We start from the raw sequence: 23,374 nt of genomic DNA, 5'->3' as shown, positions 1-23,374 counted from the left end.
GGTGGATGGGAAGGGGGGGGGGGGGGGGCAGTGTGAGGTGGATTTGGGTTATCCGAGTCAGGAGAATGCCAGGTGACAGTTCTCTGGCTTCTCACGGATGAGAGGACATTCCGGTGGATGGGAAGGGGGGGGGGGGGGCAGTGTGAGGTGGATTTGGGTTATCCGAGTCAGGAGAATGCCAGGTGACAGTTCTCTGGCTTCTCACGGATGAGAGGACATTCCGGTGGATGGGAAGGGGGGGGGGGGGGCAGTGTGAGGTGGATTTGGGTTATCCGAGTCAGGAGAATGCCAGGTGACAGTTCTCTGGCTTCTCACGGATGAGAGGACATTCCGGTGGATGGGAAGGGGGGGGGGGGGGCAGTGTGAGGTGGATTTGGGTTATCCGAGTCAGGAGAATGCCAGGTGACAGTTCTCTGGCTTCTCACGGATGAGAGGACATTCCGGTGGATGGGAAGGGGGGGGGGGCAGTGTGAGGTGGATTTGGGTTATCCGAGTCAGGAGAATGCCAGGTGATAATTCTCGGGCTTCCATTGATGGAAGGACATTCTGGTGGATGGGAGGGCAGGGTGAGGTTACCCACCTGTCTCTGGCAGCCCTCCACAATGATGAGTTTCTGCTGAGGGGAGGTTCTGGCGAACACTATCTCAGTGTGGTGTCGCAGGACGTCATCAATCTGTTCCGGTGACATGTCCTTCAGATCGGAGCCATGGATGACACAAGCCTTGGCATCTCTGTGGGAGAAGAATAGAAGTCAGTTTGTGGCCTGGTTCCATGAGAGAGTGCGAGTATATGTCCAACTGCAGCAGGAGACTTAGTCAGGTGGATCCACAGACTGCCCCAGCTATGCTTCTGTGCTATAGGAAACACAGACTGCCCCAGCTATGCTTCTGTGCGATAGGAAACACAGACTGCCCCAGCTATGCTTCTGTGCTATAGGAAACACAGACTGCCCCAGCTATGCTTCTGTGCTATAGGAAACACAGACTGCCCCAGCTATGCTTCTGTGCGATAGGAAACACAGACTGCCCCAGCTATGCTTCTGTGCTATAGGAAACACAGACTGCCCCAGCTATGCTTCTGTGCGATAGGAAACACAGACTGCCCCAGCTATGCTTCTGTGCGATAGGAAACACAGACTGCCCCAGCTATGCTTCTGTGCTATAGGAAACACAGACTGCCCCAGCTATGCTTCTGTGCTATAGGAAACACAGACTGCCCCAGCTATGCTTCTGTGCTATAGGAAACACAGACTGCCCCAGCTGTGCTTCTGTGCTATAGGAAACACAGACTGCCCCAGCTGTGCTTCTGTGCTATAGGAAACACAGACTGCCCCAGCTATGCTTCTGTGCTATAGGAAACACAGACTGCCCCAGCTATGCTTCTGTGCGATAGGAAACACAGACTGCCCCAGCTATGCTTCTGTGCTATAGGAAACACAGACTGCCCCAGCTGTGCTTCTGTGCTATAGGAAACACAGACTGCCCCAGCTATGCTTCTGTGCGATAGGAAACACAGACTGCCCCAGCTATGCTTCTGTGCTATAGGAAACACAGACTGCCCCAGCTATGCTTCTGTGCGATAGGAAACACAGACTGCCCCAGCTATGCTTCTGTGCTATAGGAAACACAGACTGCCCCAGCTATGCTTCTGTGCTATAGGAAACACAGACTGCCCCAGCTATGCTTCTGTGCTATAGGAAACACAGACTGCCCCAGCTGTGCTTCTGTGCTATAGGAAACACAGACTGCCCCAGCTGTGCTTCTGTGCTATAGGAAACACAGACTGCCCCAGCTGTGCTTCTGTGCTATAGGAAACACAGACTGCCCCAGCTATGCTTCTGTGCTATAGGAAACACAGACTGCCCCAGCTAGGCTTCTGTGCTATAGGAAACACAGACTGCCCCAGCTATGCTTCTGTGCTATAGGAAACACAGACTGCCCCAGCTATGCTTCTGTGCGATAGGAAACACAGACTGCCCCAGCTATGCTTCTGTGCGATAGGAAACACAGACTGCCCCAGCTATGCTTCTGTGCTATAGGAAACACAGACTGCCCCAGCTATGCTTCTGTGCTATAGGAAACACAGACTGCCCCAGCTATGCTTCTGTGCGATAGGAAACACAGACTGCCCCAGCTATGCTTCTGTGCTATAGGAAACACAGACTGCCCCAGCTATGCTTCTGTGCTATAGGAAACACAGACTGCCCCAGCTATGCTTCTGTGCTATAGGAAACACAGACTGCCCCAGCTATGCTTCTGTGCTATAGGAAACACAGACTGCCCCAGCTATGCTTCTGTGCTATAGGAAACACAGACTGCCCCAGCTATGCTTCTGTGCTATAGGAAACACAGACTGCCCCAGCTATGCTTCTGTGCTATAGGAAACACAGACTGCCCCAGCTATGCTTCTGTGCTATAGGAAACACAGACTGCCCCAGCTATGCTTCTGTGCTATAGGAAACACAGACTGCCCCAGCTATGCTTCTGTGCTATAGGAAACACAGACTGCCCCAGCTATGCTTCTGTGCGATAGGAAACACAGACTGCCCCAGCTATGCTTCTGTGCTATAGGAAACACAGACTGCCCCAGCTATGCTTCTGTGCTATAGGAAACACAGACTGCCCCAGCTATGCTTCTGTGCTATAGGAAACACAGACTGCCCCAGCTATGCTTCTGTGCTATAGGAAACACAGACTGCCCCAGCTATGCTTCTGTGCTATAGGAAACACAGACTGCCCCAGCTATGCTTCTGTGCTATAGGAAACACAGACTGCCCCAGCTATGCTTCTGTGCTATAGGAAACACAGACTGCCCCAGCTATGCTTCTGTGCTATAGGAAACACAGACTGCCCCAGCTATGCTTCTGTGCTATAGGAAACACAGACTGCCCCAGCTGTGCTTCTGTGCTATAGGAAACACAGACTGCCCCAGCTGTGCTTCTGTGCTATAGGAAACACAGACTGCCCCAGCTGTGCTTCTGTGCTATAGGAAACACAGACTGCCCCAGCTAGGCTTCTGTGCTATAGGAAACACAGACTGCCCCAGCTATGCTTCTGTGCTATAGGAAACACAGACTGCCCCAGCTATGCTTCTGTGCTATAGGAAACACAGACTGCCCCAGCTATGCTTCTGTGCTATAGGAAACACAGACTGCCCCAGCTATGCTTCTGTGCTATAGGAAACACAGACTGCCCCAGCTATGCTTCTGTGCTATAGGAAACACAGACTGCCCCAGCTATGCTTCTGTGCTATAGGAAACACAGACTGCCCCAGCTATGCTTCTGTGCTATAGGAAACACAGACTGCCCCAGCTATGCTTCTGTGCTATAGGAAACACAGACTGCCCCAGCTATGCTTCTGTGCTATAGGAAACACAGACTGCCCCAGCTATGCTTCTGTGCTATAGGAAACACAGACTGCCCCAGCTATGCTTCTGTGCTATAGGAAACACAGACTGCCCCAGCTGTGCTTCTGTGCTATAGGAAACACAGACTGCCCCAGCTGTGCTTCTGTGCTATAGGAAACACAGACTGCCCCAGCTGTGCTTCTGTGCTATAGGAAACACAGACTGCCCCAGCTGTGCTTCTGTGCTATAGGAAACACAGACTGCCCCAGCTATGCTTCTGTGCGATAGGAAACACAGACTGCCCCAGCTGTGCTTCTGTGCTATAGGAAACACAGACTGCCCCAGCTGTGCTTCTGTGCTATAGGAAACACAGACTGCCCCAGCTGTGCTTCTGTGCTATAGGAAACACAGACTGCCCCAGCTGTGCTTCTGTGCTATAGGAAACACAGACTGCCCCAGCTGTGCTTCTGTGCTATAGGAAACACAGACTGCCCCAGCTGTGCTTCTGTGCTATAGGAAACACAGACTGCCCCAGCTGTGCTTCTGTGCTATAGGAAACACAGACTGCCCCAGCTGTGCTTCTGTGCTATAGGAAACACAGACTGCCCCAGCTATGCTTCTGTGCTATAGGAAACACAGACTGCCCCAGCTATGCTTCTGTGCTATAGGAAACACAGACTGCCCCAGCTATGCTTCTGTGCTATAGGAAACACAGACTGCCCCAGCTATGCTTCTGTGCTATAGGAAACACAGACTGCCCCAGCTATGCTTCTGTGCTATAGGAAACACAGACTGCCCCAGCTATGCTTCTGTGCTATAGGAAACACAGACTGCCCCAGCTATGCTTCTGTGCTATAGGAAACACAGACTGCCCCAGCTATGCTTCTGTGCTATAGGAAACACAGACTGCCCCAGCTATGCTTCTGTGCTATAGGAAACACAGACTGCCCCAGCTATGCTTCTGTGCTATAGGAAACACAGACTGCCCCAGCTATGCTTCTGTGCTATAGGAAACACAGACTGCCCCAGCTGTGCTTCTGTGCTATAGGAAACACAGACTGCCCCAGCTGTGCTTCTGTGCGATAGGAAACACAGACTGCCCCAGCTATGCTTCTGTGCGATAGGAAACACAGACTGCCCCAGCTATGCTTCTGTGCGATAGGAAACACAGACTGCCCCAGCTATGCTTCTGTGCGATAGGAAACACAGACTGCCCCAGCTATGCTTCTGTGCGATAGGAAACACAGACTGCCCCAGCTATGCTTCTGTGCGATAGGAAACACAGACTGCCCCAGCTATGCTTCTGTGCTATAGGAAACACAGACTGCCCCAGCTATGCTTCTGTGCTATAGGAAACACAGACTGCCCCAGCTATGCTTCTGTGCTATAGGAAACACAGACTGCCCCAGCTATGCTTCTGTGCGATAGGAAACACAGACTGCCCCAGCTATGCTTCTGTGCGATAGGAAACACAGACTGCCCCAGCTATGCTTCTGTGCTATAGGAAACACAGACTGCCCCAGCTATGCTTCTGTGCTATAGGAAACACAGACTGCCCCAGCTATGCTTCTGTGCTATAGGAAACACAGACTGCCCCAGCTATGCTTCTGTGCTATAGGAAACACAGACTGCCCCAGCTATGCTTCTGTGCTATAGGAAACACAGACTGCCCCAGCTATGCTTCTGTGCTATAGGAAACACAGACTGCCCCAGCTATGCTTCTGTGCTATAGGAAACACAGACTGCCCCAGCTATGCTTCTGTGCTATAGGAAACACAGACTGCCCCAGCTATGCTTCTGTGCTATAGGAAACACAGACTGCCCCAGCTGTGCTTCTGTGCTATAGGAAACACAGACTGCCCCAGCTGTGCTTCTGTGCTATAGGAAACACAGACTGCCCCAGCTGTGCTTCTGTGCTATAGGAAACACAGACTGCCCCAGCTAGGCTTCTGTGCTATAGGAAACACAGACTGCCCCAGCTATGCTTCTGTGCTATAGGAAACACAGACTGCCCCAGCTATGCTTCTGTGCTATAGGAAACACAGACTGCCCCAGCTATGCTTCTGTGCTATAGGAAACACAGACTGCCCCAGCTATGCTTCTGTGCTATAGGAAACACAGACTGCCCCAGCTATGCTTCTGTGCTATAGGAAACACAGACTGCCCCAGCTATGCTTCTGTGCTATAGGAAACACAGACTGCCCCAGCTATGCTTCTGTGCTATAGGAAACACAGACTGCCCCAGCTATGCTTCTGTGCTATAGGAAACACAGACTGCCCCAGCTATGCTTCTGTGCTATAGGAAACACAGACTGCCCCAGCTATGCTTCTGTGCTATAGGAAACACAGACTGCCCCAGCTATGCTTCTGTGCTATAGGAAACACAGACTGCCCCAGCTGTGCTTCTGTGCTATAGGAAACACAGACTGCCCCAGCTGTGCTTCTGTGCTATAGGAAACACAGACTGCCCCAGCTATGCTTCTGTGCTATAGGAAACACAGACTGCCCCAGCTGTGCTTCTGTGCTATAGGAAACACAGACTGCCCCAGCTATGCTTCTGTGCGATAGGAAACACAGACTGCCCCAGCTATGCTTCTGTGCTATAGGAAACACAGACTGCCCCAGCTATGCTTCTGTGCGATAGGAAACACAGACTGCCCCAGCTATGCTTCTGTGCGATAGGAAACACAGACTGCCCCAGCTATGCTTCTGTGCTATAGGAAACACAGACTGCCCCAGCTATGCTTCTGTGCTATAGGAAACACAGACTGCCCCAGCTATGCTTCTGTGCTATAGGAAACACAGACTGCCCCAGCTATGCTTCTGTGCTATAGGAAACACAGACTGCCCCAGCTATGCTTCTGTGCTATAGGAAACACAGACTGCCCCAGCTATGCTTCTGTGCTATAGGAAACACAGACTGCCCCAGCTATGCTTCTGTGCTATAGGAAACACAGACTGCCCCAGCTATGCTTCTGTGCTATAGGAAACACAGACTGCCCCAGCTATGCTTCTGTGCTATAGGAAACACAGACTGCCCCAGCTATGCTTCTGTGCTATAGGAAACACAGACTGCCCCAGCTATGCTTCTGTGCTATAGGAAACACAGACTGCCCCAGCTGTGCTTCTGTGCTATAGGAAACACAGACTGCCCCAGCTATGCTTCTGTGCGATAGGAAACACAGACTGCCCCAGCTATGCTTCTGTGCGATAGGAAACACAGACTGCCCCAGCTATGCTTCTGTGCGATAGGAAACACAGACTGCCCCAGCTATGCTTCTGTGCGATAGGAAACACAGACTGCCCCAGCTATGCTTCTGTGCGATAGGAAACACAGACTGCCCCAGCTATGCTTCTGTGCTATAGGAAACACAGACTGCCCCAGCTATGCTTCTGTGCGATAGGAAACACAGACTGCCCCAGCTATGCTTCTGTGCTATAGGAAACACAGACTGCCCCAGCTATGCTTCTGTGCTATAGGAAACACAGACTGCCCCAGCTATGCTTCTGTGCTATAGGAAACACAGACTGCCCCAGCTATGCTTCTGTGCTATAGGAAACACAGACTGCCCCAGCTATGCTTCTGTGCTATAGGAAACACAGACTGCCCCAGCTATGCTTCTGTGCTATAGGAAACACAGACTGCCCCAGCTATGCTTCTGTGCTATAGGAAACACAGACTGCCCCAGCTATGCTTCTGTGCTATAGGAAACACAGACTGCCCCAGCTATGCTTCTGTGCTATAGGAAACACAGACTGCCCCAGCTGTGCTTCTGTGCTATAGGAAACACAGACTGCCCCAGCTATGCTTCTGTGCTATAGGAAACACAGACTGCCCCAGCTGTGCTTCTGTGCGATAGGAAACACAGACTGCCCCAGCTATGCTTCTGTGCGATAGGAAACACAGACTGCCCCAGCTATGCTTCTGTGCGATAGGAAACACAGACTGCCCCAGCTATGCTTCTGTGCGATAGGAAACACAGACTGCCCCAGCTATGCTTCTGTGCGATAGGAAACACAGACTAGTGACATAGGAAGTCTACTACAACTGGCCAACAACTCTGCAAGAACCAGTTATGCTGGGCACACACGTTGCGATTTCCGGGATCGATTAGATTATTTCCAACATGTTCGATGGATACAGCCGTTGATTTTGCATACTTAATATGCAAAATCGACGGCTGTATCCATCGAAACACGATCGAACATGTTGGAAATAATCGAATCGATCCCATGGGAAATCGCAACGTGTGTGCCCAGCATTAGGCCCAGTGCACACAAAAAACCTCTCGCAGATCTGCTAACACTAGAGGTTTTTTTATGCAGATTTTCAGAGCGATTCCAGGCATGTTTAGAGAGGATTTCTAAACTTGCCTAACGGTTTTTGGAGCTTTTTTTGTATAGCACATTTCATATATTACACGGTTTTAAACTGTCCTATACTTAACATCGAGGCAGAAATGCCTCAAATCTAAAAAATGCTGCAGGACAAGAGTTTACTTTTGGGGGAAAACAAAAAAAACAGAACAAAAAAAAAAAAACGACCCGCTCTGGTGTGCACCATCCCATTCATTAGCCAAGCAGTTTTCTATCCCCAAGCGTTTAAAAAACGCTCACTAACCGCTGTAGTGTGCACCAGCCCTTACAACGGGTGAAACCATCTCCCAATCGCTGAGTTCTGGCCAGTAGGAATGCCCTGATTAGGAGACCTCATGGAGAAGCATGTGATCAGTTTGATCAGCTGATAGATTTGTAAGGTTCTGATTTGCTGGTCCTGATTATGTGTTAAACCAGGAAGTCACCACAGCAAATCAGAGGCTTACATATTTATCAGCTGATCAAACTAATCACATGCTTCTCCGGGAGTTCTCGTAGGTTGGACCATCCCTACTGGCCAGTGATTCTGTTATTGAAGACGGCCATTACTGCATCAGCGCTGGCTGGACGTCAACATAAACCCCATTCACCCTTCAACACGCTAACATTTGTATAAAAGCTGTAACGGCTCGTACACACGTCCAAAGTGCACGACCGACACCGCAAAAAATGCTTTACATGACTGGTATTCATTTGCATACTGCGCTCACAAGCGAAACGACGGACTGCACAACATGGCCGCCCTCAAAACCAGTGCATGTTGCTCAAACGACGTACACACGCGGCCAACAGCACGATAACAGCCCAACAGTCATGCGAGTTAATCCACTGGATGGATCAGGCAAACCGCCTGTTAGTCTCTCGTCATTTGCCACTCATACACACGCCTGACTGTCATCCAACACATCAGACGACAATTGGGCGGACTTATGTACGAGCCCCAACTCATCAAGCCTTTGTTCCCTGGCTCTCGGGTCTCCCCAGCCCAGGTTACTGTGGATAGTCAGGAAGCAACATCCTGGGCAAACTCGCTTGATAACAGCAGTATTCAGTAACAGAACGTGGAGTCTTTTCAGGCCCAGCAGTAATTACCGGTAAACCCAAAACAAAACTACTGGCCAGCAGATAGCCAGCACCCCTCCGGCCACAGCAGCAGTCTGACCAGAGACATTGTACACAGCTGGCATCCTCTCTGTCCTAAAAGTTCAGCAGCATAACAAAATCTGGGAAACTTACAAATCAGATCTACTTACCTGTGTCTCCCTCCAGCCCCTGGAAGCCCATGTGTCTCTTGCCTCACCCCTTGTCCCAAGCCAGTCTCCCAGGGTCCCCTCCATAGCAGCTGCTGACCCAGCGAGGTGGGCAGCCACTGCACAGGTGCGCCACTCGCATGGCCAGTAGCATTTTAACAGTACTTCTGCGCTTGCGCAAAATGGTCTCGGCAACAGCAGCTGCTACGGAGGGGACAGGAAGTGGAGCTGTGGGGAGGACAATCTTCCAGAGGCTGGAGGAAGCCACAGGTAAGTAGATCTAAGTTTTGCAAATGTTCCCTTTAAAGACAAACCTTTGTTACAGCAGATATAAATCCTGCAATAACTCTGCAGTGCCTACTCCCTGCTTTCATGAAAGCTGACAAAGGGTTATCATCCTGTGTTTGGAAATTAGCTGCTCTGCTGAAACTGCTAAGATTCCTGCGCTGACAGATCAAATTACACTTGTGATTGGTCACAGATGAGGGTGAATTAGACAGGCTAAACTCTAAATACATACAGGGTGCATTAATTAAAGGTTTTCCCTCTGTGTAAGAGTTCAGGTCCACTTTAAGCTGAATTTCAGCCGGGCGTCTCTTCATGCCTTAAGGTGCGTACACACGCACTACGGCCGCCAACGACGGGTACGTCAGACCCTCCCGCTGGGCGGACTTTCAGGCGACAGTAGCGCGTGTGTACGTGCTGTCGGCAGACTGATAAGGCTGTTTCTGAGCGATCTGCTCAGCGGATCGCTCAGAAACAGCATTATCAGTCCGCCGACAGTACTGTCGCCTGAAAGTCCGCCCAGCGGGAGGGTCTGACGGACCTGTCATTGGCGCTTACACACACGCTACTGTCACCTGAAAGTCCGCCCAGCGGGAGAGTCTGACGGACCTGTCATTGGCGCTTACACACACGCTACTGTCGCCTGAAAGTCCGCCCAGCGGGAGAGTCTGACGGACCAGTCATTGGAGGCCGTAGTGTGCGTGTACGCACCTTTACTGTCCTGCTTCATTCAAGAGTAATTGATGGAGCAAGACCATTGGTGGAGACAGATTAGCTCCTCCCAGGTCACAGCAAGTACCAGGAGCCGCCACTGCCTATTATCCCCAATAATCCACTCTGCTGTGAAAAACAAACATCTGCTTCAAAGCATCACTGCAGCTGTCATGTCAGCCATCCAGATAATATCCCTGAACTGTTTGCTTGGTAAACACCCTTATCTGCGGTTGTCAATCAGCTGCACAGCCAGAGATAAATGCTGTGAAAGCCAATCTTATTCCCCATCCCAAGCTCTGTGCAGTTATCACTGGCCGTACATGGCCCCAGTAGCACCATTCATATATGAGGCACCGATAGCACCATAGCTTCTCATATATGAGGCGCTGAAAGCCACCCAACACTTCCCAGTGAGAAGAAACCCTGAAACGTTTCAGTCCAGGAGGATGGGGACAGTTCTACCAGTCCTATCAAGAGCCAAGATAAAAACAAACAAACACCACAGCCAAGAGCACTATGTGGATAAACGGAGGGGTGTAAAAAAAAAACCCCACAAAAGCTAACCGTATACCAGTCTCTACAGAGAGAATGTAAAATGGCCCCATACCTGGAAAATCTCCAAAACTCTCAAGAGAGGAAAATCCTGAGTGTCTCCAGACTGAGTGCTCACAACCTCGAAATAGAGTCTGGGGGACACAGACAGACGTACAAACCCAGGGAGGAGAGACTGTGCCAACACTGTGACCAGGGGCCACTGGAGGACGAGAATCCCTTCCTGCTGCACTGCCTCAAATATGCCTCGAGTACAAGAGAATTTCTACTGAGAGAGGAGGAATCCACGGTGACAATCACTGCCCGCTATGTCACAGCATGCCAGACAGAGGAGAAATCCACGGTGACAATCACTGCACACTATGTCACAGCATGCCAGACAGAGGAGAAATCCACGGTGACAATCACTGCCCGCTATGTCACAGCATGCCAGACAGAGGAGAAATCCACGGTGACAATCACTGCACACTATGTCACAGCATGCCAGACAGAGGAGGAATACACAGTGACAATCACTGCACACTATGTCACAGCATGCCAGACAGAGGAGGAATACACAGTGACAATCACTGCCCACTATGTCACAGCATGCCAGACAGAGGAGGAATACACAGTGACAATCACTGCACACTATGTCACAGCATGCCAGACAGAGGAGGAATACACAGTGACAATCACTGCACACTATGTCACAGCATGCCAGACAGAGGAGGAATACACAGTGACAATCACTGCACACTATGTCACAGCATGCCAGACAGAGGAGGAATACACAGTGACAATCACTGCCCGCTATGTCACAGCATGCCAGACAGAGGAGGAATCCACGGTGACAATCACTGCCCGCTATGTCACAGCATGCCAGACAGAGGAGGAATCCACAGTGACAATCACTGCCCGCTATGTCACAGCATGCCAGACAGAGGAGGAATCCACAGTGACAATCACTGCCCGCTATGTCACAGCATGCCAGACAGAGGAGAAATCCACGGTGACAATCACTGCACACTATGTCACAGCATGCCAGACAGAGGAGGAATACACAGTGACAATCACTGCACACTATGTCACAGCATGCCAGACAGAGGAGGAATACACAGTGACAATCACTGCCCACTATGTCACAGCATGCCAGACAGAGGAGGAATACACAGTGACAATCACTGCACACTATGTCACAGCATGCCAGACAGAGGAGGAATACACAGTGACAATCACTGCACACTATGTCACAGCATGCCAGACAGAGGAGAAATCCACGGTGACAATCACTGCCCACTATGTCACAGCATGCCAGACAGAGGAGGAATACACAGTGACAATCACTGCACACTGTCACAGCATGCCAGACAGAGGAGGAATCCACGGTGACAATCACTGCCCGCTATGTCACAGCATGCCAGACAGAGGAGGAATCCACGGTGACAATCACTGCCCGCTATGTCACAGCATGCCAGACAGAGGAGGAATCCACAGTGACAATCACTGCCCGCTATGTCACAGCATGCCAGACAGAGGAGGAATCCACAGTGACAATCACTGCCCGCTATGTCACAGCATGCCAGACAGAGGAGAAATCCACGGTGACAATCACTGCCCACTATGTCACAGCATGCCAGACAGAGGAGGAATACACAGTGACAATCACTGCACACTATGTCACAGCATGCCAGACAGAGGAGGAATCCACAGTGACAATCACTGCCCACTATGTCACAGCATGCCAGACAGAGGAGAAATCCACGGTGACAATCACTGCCCACTATGTCACAGCATGCCAGACAGAGGAGGAATACACAGTGACAATCACTGCCCACTATGTCACAGCATGCCAGACAGAGGAGGAATCCACAGTGACAATCACTGCCCACTATGTCACAGCATGCCAGACAGAGGAGAAATCCACGGTGACAATCACTGCCCACTATGTCACAGCATGCCAGACAGAGGAGGAATCCACAGTGACAATCACTGCACACTACGTCTTATGGTGGCCATACACTGGTCGATTTGCCATCAGATTCGACCAACAGATAGATCCCTCTCTGATCGAATCTGATCAGAGAGGGATCGTATGGCTGCCTTTACTGCAAACAGATTGTGAACCGATTTCAGCCTGAAACCGTTCACAATCTGTTGTGGTGGTGCTGCCGCCGCTCCTGTACCCCCCCCCCCCCCCCCCCCCTCAATTACCTGCTCTGGCCGGTGCGAATCCCCACTCACTGCTGTCTTCTCCGGTCTGGTCTTCGGCATGCTTCACTTCTTCCTGCCCGGCAGGAAGTTTAAACAGAGCGCCCTCTACTGTTTAAACTTCCTGCCGGGCAGGAAGAAGTGAAGCATGCCGGAGACCAGACCAGACCGGAGAAGACAGCAGTGAGCGGGGATTCGCGCCGGCCGGAGCAGGTAATGTAGACCCGCTACATTGCGTCGGTCGTCCGGCATTCGAACGCCGCTAACGACGCACTACCGACCGCCGGCGACAGAGAAAAATCTTCCGCACGGATGGGTCGACGGGAATCATTCTGTCGGCGGTGTGCGCGGCGATTTCACAGCCGTTTCGATCACGGTGATCGAAACGGCTGTATGTCGGCAGGAAAATAGTTAGGTGTATGGGCCCCTTTAGACTGAGAGGAGCAGAAATGAAATGTAAACACACACCCTGTATGCATCTTCATCAAGCCAATAGAGACATTTGTGATTTACAGACCTGGGGTTGACCTGGTTGACGGGGATGTTCAGACGGGCAGCGATGTCTTCCACAGTCTCGTTTCCCTCGGAGATGATCCCCACTCCCTTGGCAATAGCTTTGGCAGTGATAGGGTGGTCACCAGTCACCATGATAACCTGCGGGAGAGACGCGGTAAGCAGCTGGTCCGATTCTGGAGGAAGGGGGGGCCGGGAGCCTGGAGGAAGGGGGGGCCGGGAGTCTAGAGGAAGGGGGGGCCGGGAGTCTAGAGGAAGGGGGGGCCGGGAGTCTAGAGGAAGGGGGGGCCGGGAGTCTAGAGGAAGGGGGGGCCGGGAGTCTAGAGGAAGGGGGGGGCCGGGAGTCTGGAGGAAGGGAGGGGGGGGGCCGGGAGTCTGGAGGAAGGGAGGGGCCGGGAGTCTGGAGGAAGGGGGGGCCGGGAGTCTGGAGGAAGGGGGGCCGGGAGTCTGGAGGAAGGGGGGGCCGGGAGTCTGGAGGAAGGGGGGCCGGGAGTCTAGAGGAAGGGGGGGCCGGGAGTCTGGAGGAAGGGGGGCCGGGAGTCTGGAGGAAGGGGGGGCCGGGAGTCTAGAGGAAGGGGGGGCCGGGAGCCTGGAGGAAGGGGGGGCCGGGAGTCTAGAGGAAGGGGGGGCCGGGAGTCTGGAGGAAGGGGGGCCGGGAGTCTAGAGGAAGGGGGGGCCGGGAGTCTGGAGGAAGGGGGGGCCGGGAGTCTAGAGGAAGGGGGGGCCGGGAGTCTGGAGGAAGGGGGGGCCGGGAGCCTGGAGGAAGGGGGGGCCGGGAGTCTGGAGGAAGGGGGGGCCGGGAGTCTAGAGGAAGGGGGGGCCGGGAGTCTGGAGGAAGGGGGGCCGGGAGTCTGGAGGAAGGGGAGACCGCTCACCTTGATACCAGCACTTCTGCATTTCCCAACAGCATCAGGCACAGCAGCTCGGGGCGGGTCAATCATGGAGATCAGACCAACAAAGCAGAGATTCTCGGTGGGGAAGTTCACCTCCTCTGAGTCAAACGCAAAGCCATCTGGGAACTGGTCATCAGACAGAGCCAAGTGACAGAAGCCTGGAAGGGAGAGATTAGCACCTCATTAGCAGCGGTGTGTGGTGGCCTACAGAGACCAGAAATGGCAGTGCTCACTATATGACCTGGGGTATAGCCCCTTACATACAGCTTACTGACCCAGCGCTGCTTCCTCCGATATCTGACAGGACACTTCCGTATTGCTGCAGGAGGGTCATCAGATGAACTGAGAGGATTCCCCCTCTACAACTCCAGATTGCCCTCCAGAGCTCTGATCACCAACGATCCCTCACACCCAGGTCCCTTCAGAGGACCTCAAAGCACGGGAACACACACACTGTACACACACTGTACACACACTGTACACACACTGTACACACACTGTACACACACTGTACACACACTGTACACACACTGTACACACACTGTACACACACTGTACACACACTGTACACACACTGTACACACACTGTACACACACTGTACACACACTGTACACACACTGTACACACACTGTACACACACTGTACACACACTGTACACACACTGTACACACACTGTACACACACTGTACACACACTGTACACACACTGTACACACACTGTACACACACTGTACACACACTGTACACACACTGTACACACACTGTACACACACTGTACACACACTGTACACACACTGTACACACACTGTACACACACTGTACACACACTGTACACACACTGTACACACACACACACACACACATTGCTGTAGTAGTTCGGATTATAACCTTTTATCTCACAATGGCCTCGATTCATAAAAGGCTGTGATAAAATATTCTGGTCGTTAAAATAGCGCATTCGGTATTTTAGACTTGTGTGCCAATTCATACAGATTTTCACAGCTGGCTTTAAAGTGCGGTAATCGACCGGCAGCCCATTGAGCGGTAACAGCAGAAGTGTGGAGCTGTCTCTCTGATACAAGCTGTTACTTGCAGTGATGGCATTACAATAGTAAGAGGCATCCCCGACATCCCTTTAGAATGCACGTTTGTTATACTGCCTCTGCTCGCTCTGAATCTCTGTCCATTAGTCTTTAACGTTTTATTTAATTGCCACAGCTTAGATGAACTCCAAGAGACTTTACATGTCATAATTATGTGATTTTCCCCACTAGTTCCTCCGCATCTTCAATCAGGAACTGAATGGGTTACACTGCTGAAGGGTTTCTGGGGAAAGCGGTTTTGTTGTTCGGATTCTCTGCTGGCTGCCTGGGGCTAGATAAGTTTTGTCCTGCTGGAGAAGGGGTGGGTCCTATCAAAATCCGATCAGGAGACACGGGCCGTTTCTATTGGCTCCTGTCTGTCAGCAGCTGTCTCTGCTTCTGCTTGTGTGAGTCATGCTTCCCTGCACAGACTCACACAGACTTCGCATTGTTAAGACCTCACCAGAGGTGCTGGTAAGGATAGTCTGTATGAGGCCTCTTGCACACTGCACACGATTCCGATTCAGATTCCACTTTCTAATCAGTTTTTACATCCGATTCAGATTCTGATTTGCAGTTTGCTCCCTGCACACTGAAAATCGGAATCTGAATCGGATGTAAAAACTGATTAAAAAGCGGAATCTGAATCGGAATCGCGTGCAGTGTGCAAGAGGCCTTACCGCTTTATGAATTGACATTTACTGACATGTGTTGGAGGTAATTACAGCACAAGTCGGTAATTTACCTCACTGCTTGGAAATGTCAGCTTTTCATGTGGTAACAGCTTTTATGAATTGACCGTTTGCTAAGTGCTCGGTAGTGAGCTGTATTCTGCATTACCGCATGCGGGAATGTTTTCTGAATTGAGGCCTATGCGTCTCTAACAGACACTGGTGTCCTCTCCTATACCTAAAGTGTACCAGAGATGAGATTAAAAATATTTGCTAATCACCCATGGCTTCCTCCAGCCCCATAAGCCCCGCCGCATCCCACGCCGTCCTCCCCACGCCTCTGTGCAACACGCCGGTGCTTATGGGGCTGGAGGAAGCCACAGGTAAGTAGCAAACTGTTAATGATCTCATCTCTGGTACACTTCGGACCCTGTACATGCTAAGCCCAATTCCGGCACGACAGTCATCTCTGGCAAAATTAAAAGCGGATCCGAGATGAAAAACTAACTATAACAAGTAACGTGTCTATATATCTCATCTAAAGTCTAGATAGTTTACACAGCAAAACTAGCTGCAAACAGCTTCAACAGTTTATGATTATTTATTCCTGTGATACAATGAGAGCAGCCATGTTCTGTTATTCACATTACACACAGGCAAGCTGATAGCATCTCCAGCCCTCAGCCTCCCCTCTGCCTCTGAAATTACTGGCCAGTAACCTCCGCCTCCTCCTCCTCCTGCCCAGACTGAGCTCCCATAAGCCCTTGCTAAATGGAGTGCCAAGGCTTGTTTAGTTTATAGGGAATTAGAGTATTAAAACAAAAAAGTATTTGGCTTGAGGAATGCCCTATAAACTATATGAAAGGAACACAATTATGCAATGAGTAAAAGTTTCTCGGGTGCACTTTAAGATTTGGACTTTGAAGTTTTCTATTTTTAGTACAGCAGGCTATAAGGCAATGGTGGTGGCATCTCACCCAGCACACGCTCGCCCAGGCCACCCAGCTCCAGGTAGGCATTCTGGAAGGCATCCTTCAGCTCCTCGTCCAGTGGCTGCTCTTTTCCTTGCAGCAGGATGGTGGAGCAGCGGTCCAGGATTCGCTCTGGGGCTCCCTTCATTACCAGCAAGTATCGGGATTCAGAAGGATTGGCATTCTGGTGTATGGAGAGCTGTGGAGAGAGAGAGACAGAGGATTACTGGAGATCCTACTGGAATATCAGCGAGACGAGTCTGACAACTCCAATCAACCTAGAAAAAGAGATCACTGGTGTATGGAGAGCTGAAGAGAGAGGATTACTGGAGGTCCTACAGAAATATCAGCAAGACTGGTCTGCTAACTCATCAACCTATAAGATGTCTGGTGAGGTTCCAAGGACCTTCCAGAAGACAAGAGCACAGAAAGGACACATGAGACCCTTACAGTGTAGTAGTTATACCAGGCGTGCACTACCGGCAAAAATGGTCAAGCAGGTGAGGAAAACCAGTCCTCACTCAGGTCTTTTTCGGATCCTCTGTTGTAAATTGGTTGCCCTCTTGAAAAGAAAGCTTAGTTGAGAACGGCTCAAATGTAACCCCCCCCAGTAAAACTTGGTGAACGGGGCGGTGATTCTTCATTTGAGGAGTAAAAAGGTTTCACAGGTCACCGCCTGCCTCATTTCATACAGTGTGAAGAAAATATCCCAACACTAGGAGCACTGGTTAACTCAAGTGACCCCTTTACATGCCAGTGTACAGCTACCAAAAATAACCGATATGTCTGGTAACCAGGACACACTGCTATAAACAGTAACCCTGGACTGTCTGAAGATATGAGCTGGTTCTGCTTTTTAAGTTTTGGTATGTCTGGTAGTGCCAATGTGCCTAACAGTACAGCTTCAAGCACAATGTTCTTTGATTTTAGGTCTCACAGGGAGGAAGCAGGTCCATTGAGAGGCCTCTCCAGCAGGGAAACTCCCCTCACATCCTGCCCTAGAGATAAGCAAGGAAATTTCCCCACTGATAGGAGGAGAACATGAAACCCTGTTCAAGTGACTGAAAGTCTGGAATCTACCCCATTCCTCTGGTCAGTCCCAAACGTCATAAAACAGGATGCATGGCGACTCTCCTCAAAGGACAGCAGTCCATCAAGCACCCCATCCAAAAAGCATTAAACTTTCAAATACTCCAGACATTCCCGGGCTTCTGAGGAGAAATTTAAGAAAGTTACTGTTGAGCAATCATGGGACCAGACAAGGGCCTCTATTTACTAAGATCATGCTGGAGATAATAAGGCAAGAGAAAACTTACCTTCACACGTGAGAGTTATCTTACCTCTTCATTCCTTAAGTTACCTCTCCTGTAGTTAATTTACCTCTCCTGTAGTTAATTTACCTCCTCTGTAGTTATTTTCACATGCAGCTAATTAACAGCCTGTCTTTAACTCTGGAGTTATTTTAAAGAGAATCTGTATTGTTAAAATCGCACAAAAGTAAACATACCAGTGCGTTAGGGGACATCTCCTATTACCCTCTGTCACAATTTCACCGCTCCCCGCCGCATTAAAAGTAGTCAAAAACTGTTTTAAAAAGTTTGTTTATAAACAAACAAAATGGCCACCAAAACAGGAAGTAGGTTGATGTACAGCATGTCCACACATAGAAAATACATCCATACACAAGCAGGCTGTATACAGCCTTACTTCTGAATCTCAAAAGATCACTTGTGTGTGTTTACCTTCTGTCCCCAGCTTCTCTCATGCACTGAACATTACAGGCTTCCTGCAGACAGCTCTGCCTATGTCGTTAATTCCTTAGTATGTGACAGACCAGCTCCTTTCACAGCCTCCAGAGGAGGATTTTTATCCAGCTCTCTTCTATCACTGATAAGATAGCAGAGAAGCTGCTGGCTTATGTAAATAAAACACACACTGGAGTGTACATAGAGGAACAGTTCAACACTGAAGAACTTGGCAGCCTTCCAGACACAGGCCGACAAGTCTGACAGGGGAAAGATACATTGATTTATTACAGAGATGGTTATAGTAGAAAGAGCTGCAGCAAGCCAGATCACATTAGAATAGGTTTAGGAACTTGTAGGATGGTAGAAAAAAACGTTGTAATTTTTGTTACAGAGTCACTTTAAGGATTGGAGAGTTAATTTAAAGACAGAAGAGTTAACTTTAGGCTTGCCTGAGGTAAAATGTTTCCTGAATACTACATGCCTTATCACCATGGTAACAACTCTAGAAGAGTTATTAAAGACAGGAGATAAGTTTAGTGAATTGAGGCCAATATCTCTTGCACTCACACGAAAGCGAACTGAATTTTATACCGAAACTTCCTAGCTCAAAAACGTCCTGAGGGCCCAAAATGGTTTCTTGAAATTGCATTATTACCGGTGGATCATTTGGTGGACTTCATCTTGGATTTCCTGGTGGAGCCACCAGGAAAAGCAACCCTAACCAGGACCTTTGTGTTGATAGGGCGGGGTGTGGTAAGCCTGTATTACTACTAGGCAATGTCTTGTACAGTTTGAGGTTTCTGTAATTACATCAGGTTTGTTTTATGTTCTGTTTGGATGTCAGCTATTGTAACGCAGATCGTGTATCGATGCCTCTTCAAATAAGTGGCTGCAGGGGATGCAAGGGGAGCTATCTGTATCCTTGTTCACATATTCACACAATGGCGTCAAGATTAGACCAGCACTAGCTAGGTTTTACTGGAAATAATCTGTAGCTGAACAATAGCCTGGGATAGGACCAGGGAGATCCGAGCTTCTCTGGAAACTTCTGTGTGATGACTAGGGCCTGTTCCCACTAGACGCATTGCTATGCGGAAACCGCTCCGCAAGGAAACCGCAACTAATTTACATCAATGGCGTAGTTGCCATTGACGCAAATTTACCTACGGGATCTGGCGCGGGGGAAAGTATGGATAGCATGCTGCAGATTTCCGCAGCACGCATCCGAGTCCCTACAGCCGCTGACGGGAAGCCGCGTGCAGTTGTATGGAAGACAACCGGAAATACTTGCGGAGGGATGATAGGTAATGCAGCGATCACCGCACATCCTAAACGCCAGTGGAAACGGGCCCTAGAGGTGGCCGTTCGACCATCCGATTTGATTATTATAATTGAAAGAAAATCTGTGCCAGACTTGTTTGATCGGTTACGCAGCAGGAAAGGCGCGCAATTTTGCAACAATCGAAGAAACCCCAACGCAGTTTCCTCTAATAAGAGTACCCCCGGTGCCCTGTGCAAGGTTTACCTGTCCGCGGCCTGCGCTTGTCCCTCTGCTGTTTATACACTCACACCCCACGTGGTTTCCTGGTAGGGGTGCGTGTGATGTCACCACATGAGGCGTGTGCAGAGGAGGAGGAGGAGTCCCGGGAAGCAGCAGGAGACAAGCGCAGGCCGCAGACAGGTAATGTATACTTTGCATGCGGCACATTGATCATTGAGGACAGCATTGAATGTGGCGTCACAAGGCCGATTACAGATACATTTTATGTTGAAATTGATCGGGAATTGGCCTGCAGTGTATATGTTACGGCCAGAACCCAAAGTTTGGCCACTTCTAGTTCTGGCCGGCCACTTCAGGTTCTGGCCGGCCAATGTGCGAAATGGCCGCTGCGCTGCGGCCAATGTGAGAAATGGATTGATTCCTGTGACATGAATGTATCTTCTGGCCGCAGCGCAGCGGCCAAACGTATAACCACTTAGTTAATTTATTGCAATTAAGCCGGCGGCAATGTAACAATTCAAGCCGCCGGCTTTTTCATCTGCCTCTCTCGCTCTCTCTCTCCTCTTATGGGCAGCAGGCGGGGACACGCGTGTCCCCGAGAGTCGTTCGTCGCACCAGGAAAGCAGAGCGGGGAGGCTGCAGACATTGCTTCTGCCAGCACCCGCTCTGCAGGAACGGCAGGATTCCCTGCCGCGACGAACGACTCCGGAGGGGGGGGGACACACGTGTCCCCGCCGGCTGCCCATAGGAGAGCGAGAGAGGGGGGGGGGGGGGGGGGGGGAAGGAGAGAGGCAGATGAAAAAGCCGGCGGCTTGAATTGTTACATTGCCGCCGGCTTAATTGCAATAAATTAAGTGGTTATACGTTTGGCTGCTGCGCTGCGGCCAGAAGATACATTCATGTCACAGGAATCAATCCATTTCTAACATTGGCCGCAGCGCAGCGGCCACTTCGCACATTGGCCGGCCAGAACCCGAAGTGGCCGGCCAGAACTAGAAGTGGCCAAACTTCGGGTTCTGGCCGTAACATATACAAGGGCAAGTTGACAGATCACTTAGATTAGAGAGAGATTTGTCTCTTGGTCGAATATGCCCATCATCACTAAATGTATGGCTAAAACCTGAACTGAAAATTAAAAGTCAAAAGCATACACAAGTCATACTTACCTTCCATGTAGTCTACTCCTCAGTGTCTTTCTCCTGTCCCGCGTCCTGTTTGTCCACTGTGATCAAGGGAATTTTCCGTCCTCCATTTTGAAAATGGCCATTACTCATAACCGCTTTCTGGTCAGCACACAGTTAAACTGTAACATCGCCCACTTGAGCCATAGGGAAACATGGACATTACCTGGCACATCAGTTTTCCTCTCAGCTATAACTGACAGCAACTGAAATATTTCAGATCTGACAAAATATTGTCAGAACTGGAAGGGATCATTGTCAGAAGAAAATGGTGAGCTTCTGAGAGGAACTGATGGCAAGGTAACTATGTAATGTTCATTTGAAGTTACCTCATGTGTTTATTTTAAATATTTTTACTCAGTGCAGGTTCTCTTTAAAGAGGAACTGTCACAAAAATCTTACAATTTAAAGCACATACAAATAAGAAGTACATTTTTTCCAGAGTAAAATGAGCCATAAATTACTTTTCTCCTATGTTGCTGTCACTTACAGTAGGTAGTAGAAATCTGACATTACTGACAGGTTTGTCCATCTCTTCACGGGGGATTCTCAGCATGGCCTTTATTCTTTAACCTCCTGAGCGTTACGCCGCTCAGGTTATGTAACTTTGCCCCATGCTGAATAAAAGTGCAGAAATAGCTGAAAAACCTTCTGCTAGCACTAGACTAGCTAGTAAAAGTGTCCGGCACCCCCCGATCCAGCCAGTTTATGCATTATCCCCCCCTGGATCCAGCGATCGCGCAGCCTCCCTGCACAGCTCTAATCTTCACTATAGGGAGGATCACACATGACATCGCCCTACGTCATGCGCAAACCCGATCCTCCCCATACTGGAGCTGTGCGGGGAGGCTGCGCGATCGCTGGATCCAGGGGGGGGTAATGTATAAACGGGGGGATCACAGGAGATCCATGGAAACATTTACTAATTAGCCTAGTGCTAGCAGAAGGGTTTTCAGCTACTTCTGCATATTTATTCAGCTGAGGACAGACAACGGTATGCCCGACACAGGGAATACCGCTAAGGAGGTTAAAAAGACATTCCCTGAAAATGGTTAATACAAACATGGAGGAGTTATCATCCAATTGTCAGTCTGCTCATGGTCTATGGACTGTCTACCCATTACACAGGTTTCCCCAGCGTGACAGACATGCCCGGCAGGAGTGGGAATCCATGGGCAATCTGATCGTTCGGGAGTTGTGTGGATTGGGCGAGCGCGCCTGTACGTTCCCGTTACCTCCCAGTTCGTACATCGGTCTACCCGCTGCTCACGACATCTGAGGCCCCCGCACGGTCAGACGTGACAGCAGCAGCACGCTGCACAACCACAGATCACTGGCTTTGACCGGCCAGGATAAGCCGTCAGGAATGTCCAAGCTGAGGGGAGCTAATTCCACAGCAAGGAGCTTAGTGTGGAAAGTGCAGGAGAAAGCTGACTAACAAGATTAGGATACCCCCGCGGAGAATTGTACAGCTCACCACACTGCCAAGCCTGCTCCACAACGCCAATACAGAGCAGAGGGCAGACCGCCGCGTCGCCAATTATTATTCATCACATCAGAAGAACGTTGGCGAGGCCTCAGTGTGAGCCATACAACAGACTAAAGGCAGACAAAACTGAAGTCCTTCTGATAGGAGGGCAGAGCATGACAACAAAACAACTTAACTTGCAGTCTTCACCACTGGGAATAGGAGGCACGGATCTACGCAGCTCTGATCAGGTGCGTGGCCTGGGAGTTCTAATTGATGGGGATTTAAACTTCAGAATTCACTGCTGTGGTGAAATCATCCTATTTTCACCTGAAGAACATTGCAAAAATCAAGCACCTCATCCCCCCAGAAGATCTGCCAACCTTAGTCCACGCCTTCATCACATCCCGACTGGACTACTGCAAAGCTCTCTACACTGGCCTTCCAAAAAAGGTCTTGTACCGCCTACAGCTGTTACAGAATACTGCTGCCAGACTGCTAACCAACCAACCCCGTCACTGCCACATAACGCCAGTCCTGCATTCCCTTCACTGGCTACCTATAGAATGGAGGCTCCTATTCAAGATCGGCCTACTGACATTTAAATCCCTGAATAATCTGGCCCTGGATAC

General features: G+C 50.2%; 1 protein-coding gene across 1 annotated transcript in view; it reads right to left on the bottom strand.

Annotated features, from left to right (window-relative positions):
• ATP1A1 (ATPase Na+/K+ transporting subunit alpha 1) overlaps positions 1 to 23,374 on the bottom strand; it is an 83,490-nt gene that overhangs the window by 16,819 nt on the left and 43,297 nt on the right. The window contains exons 12-15 of the mRNA XM_068271009.1: positions 16,851 to 17,043; positions 14,103 to 14,278; positions 13,232 to 13,368; positions 581 to 731 (exon numbers count right to left, since the gene is read on the bottom strand). Of these exons, the coding sequence (XP_068127110.1) occupies positions 581 to 731; positions 13,232 to 13,368; positions 14,103 to 14,278; positions 16,851 to 17,043 (657 nt within the window). The remainder of the gene's footprint in view (positions 1 to 580; positions 732 to 13,231; positions 13,369 to 14,102; positions 14,279 to 16,850; positions 17,044 to 23,374) is intronic.

This window comes from Hyperolius riggenbachi, chromosome 2 (genome assembly GCF_040937935.1).
Source record: "Hyperolius riggenbachi isolate aHypRig1 chromosome 2, aHypRig1.pri, whole genome shotgun sequence".
Classification (NCBI taxonomy): domain Eukaryota; kingdom Metazoa; phylum Chordata; class Amphibia; order Anura; family Hyperoliidae; genus Hyperolius; species Hyperolius riggenbachi.
The sequence above is the reverse complement of the archived record's forward strand: the minus strand, read 5'-3'. Positions and strand labels throughout refer to the sequence as shown.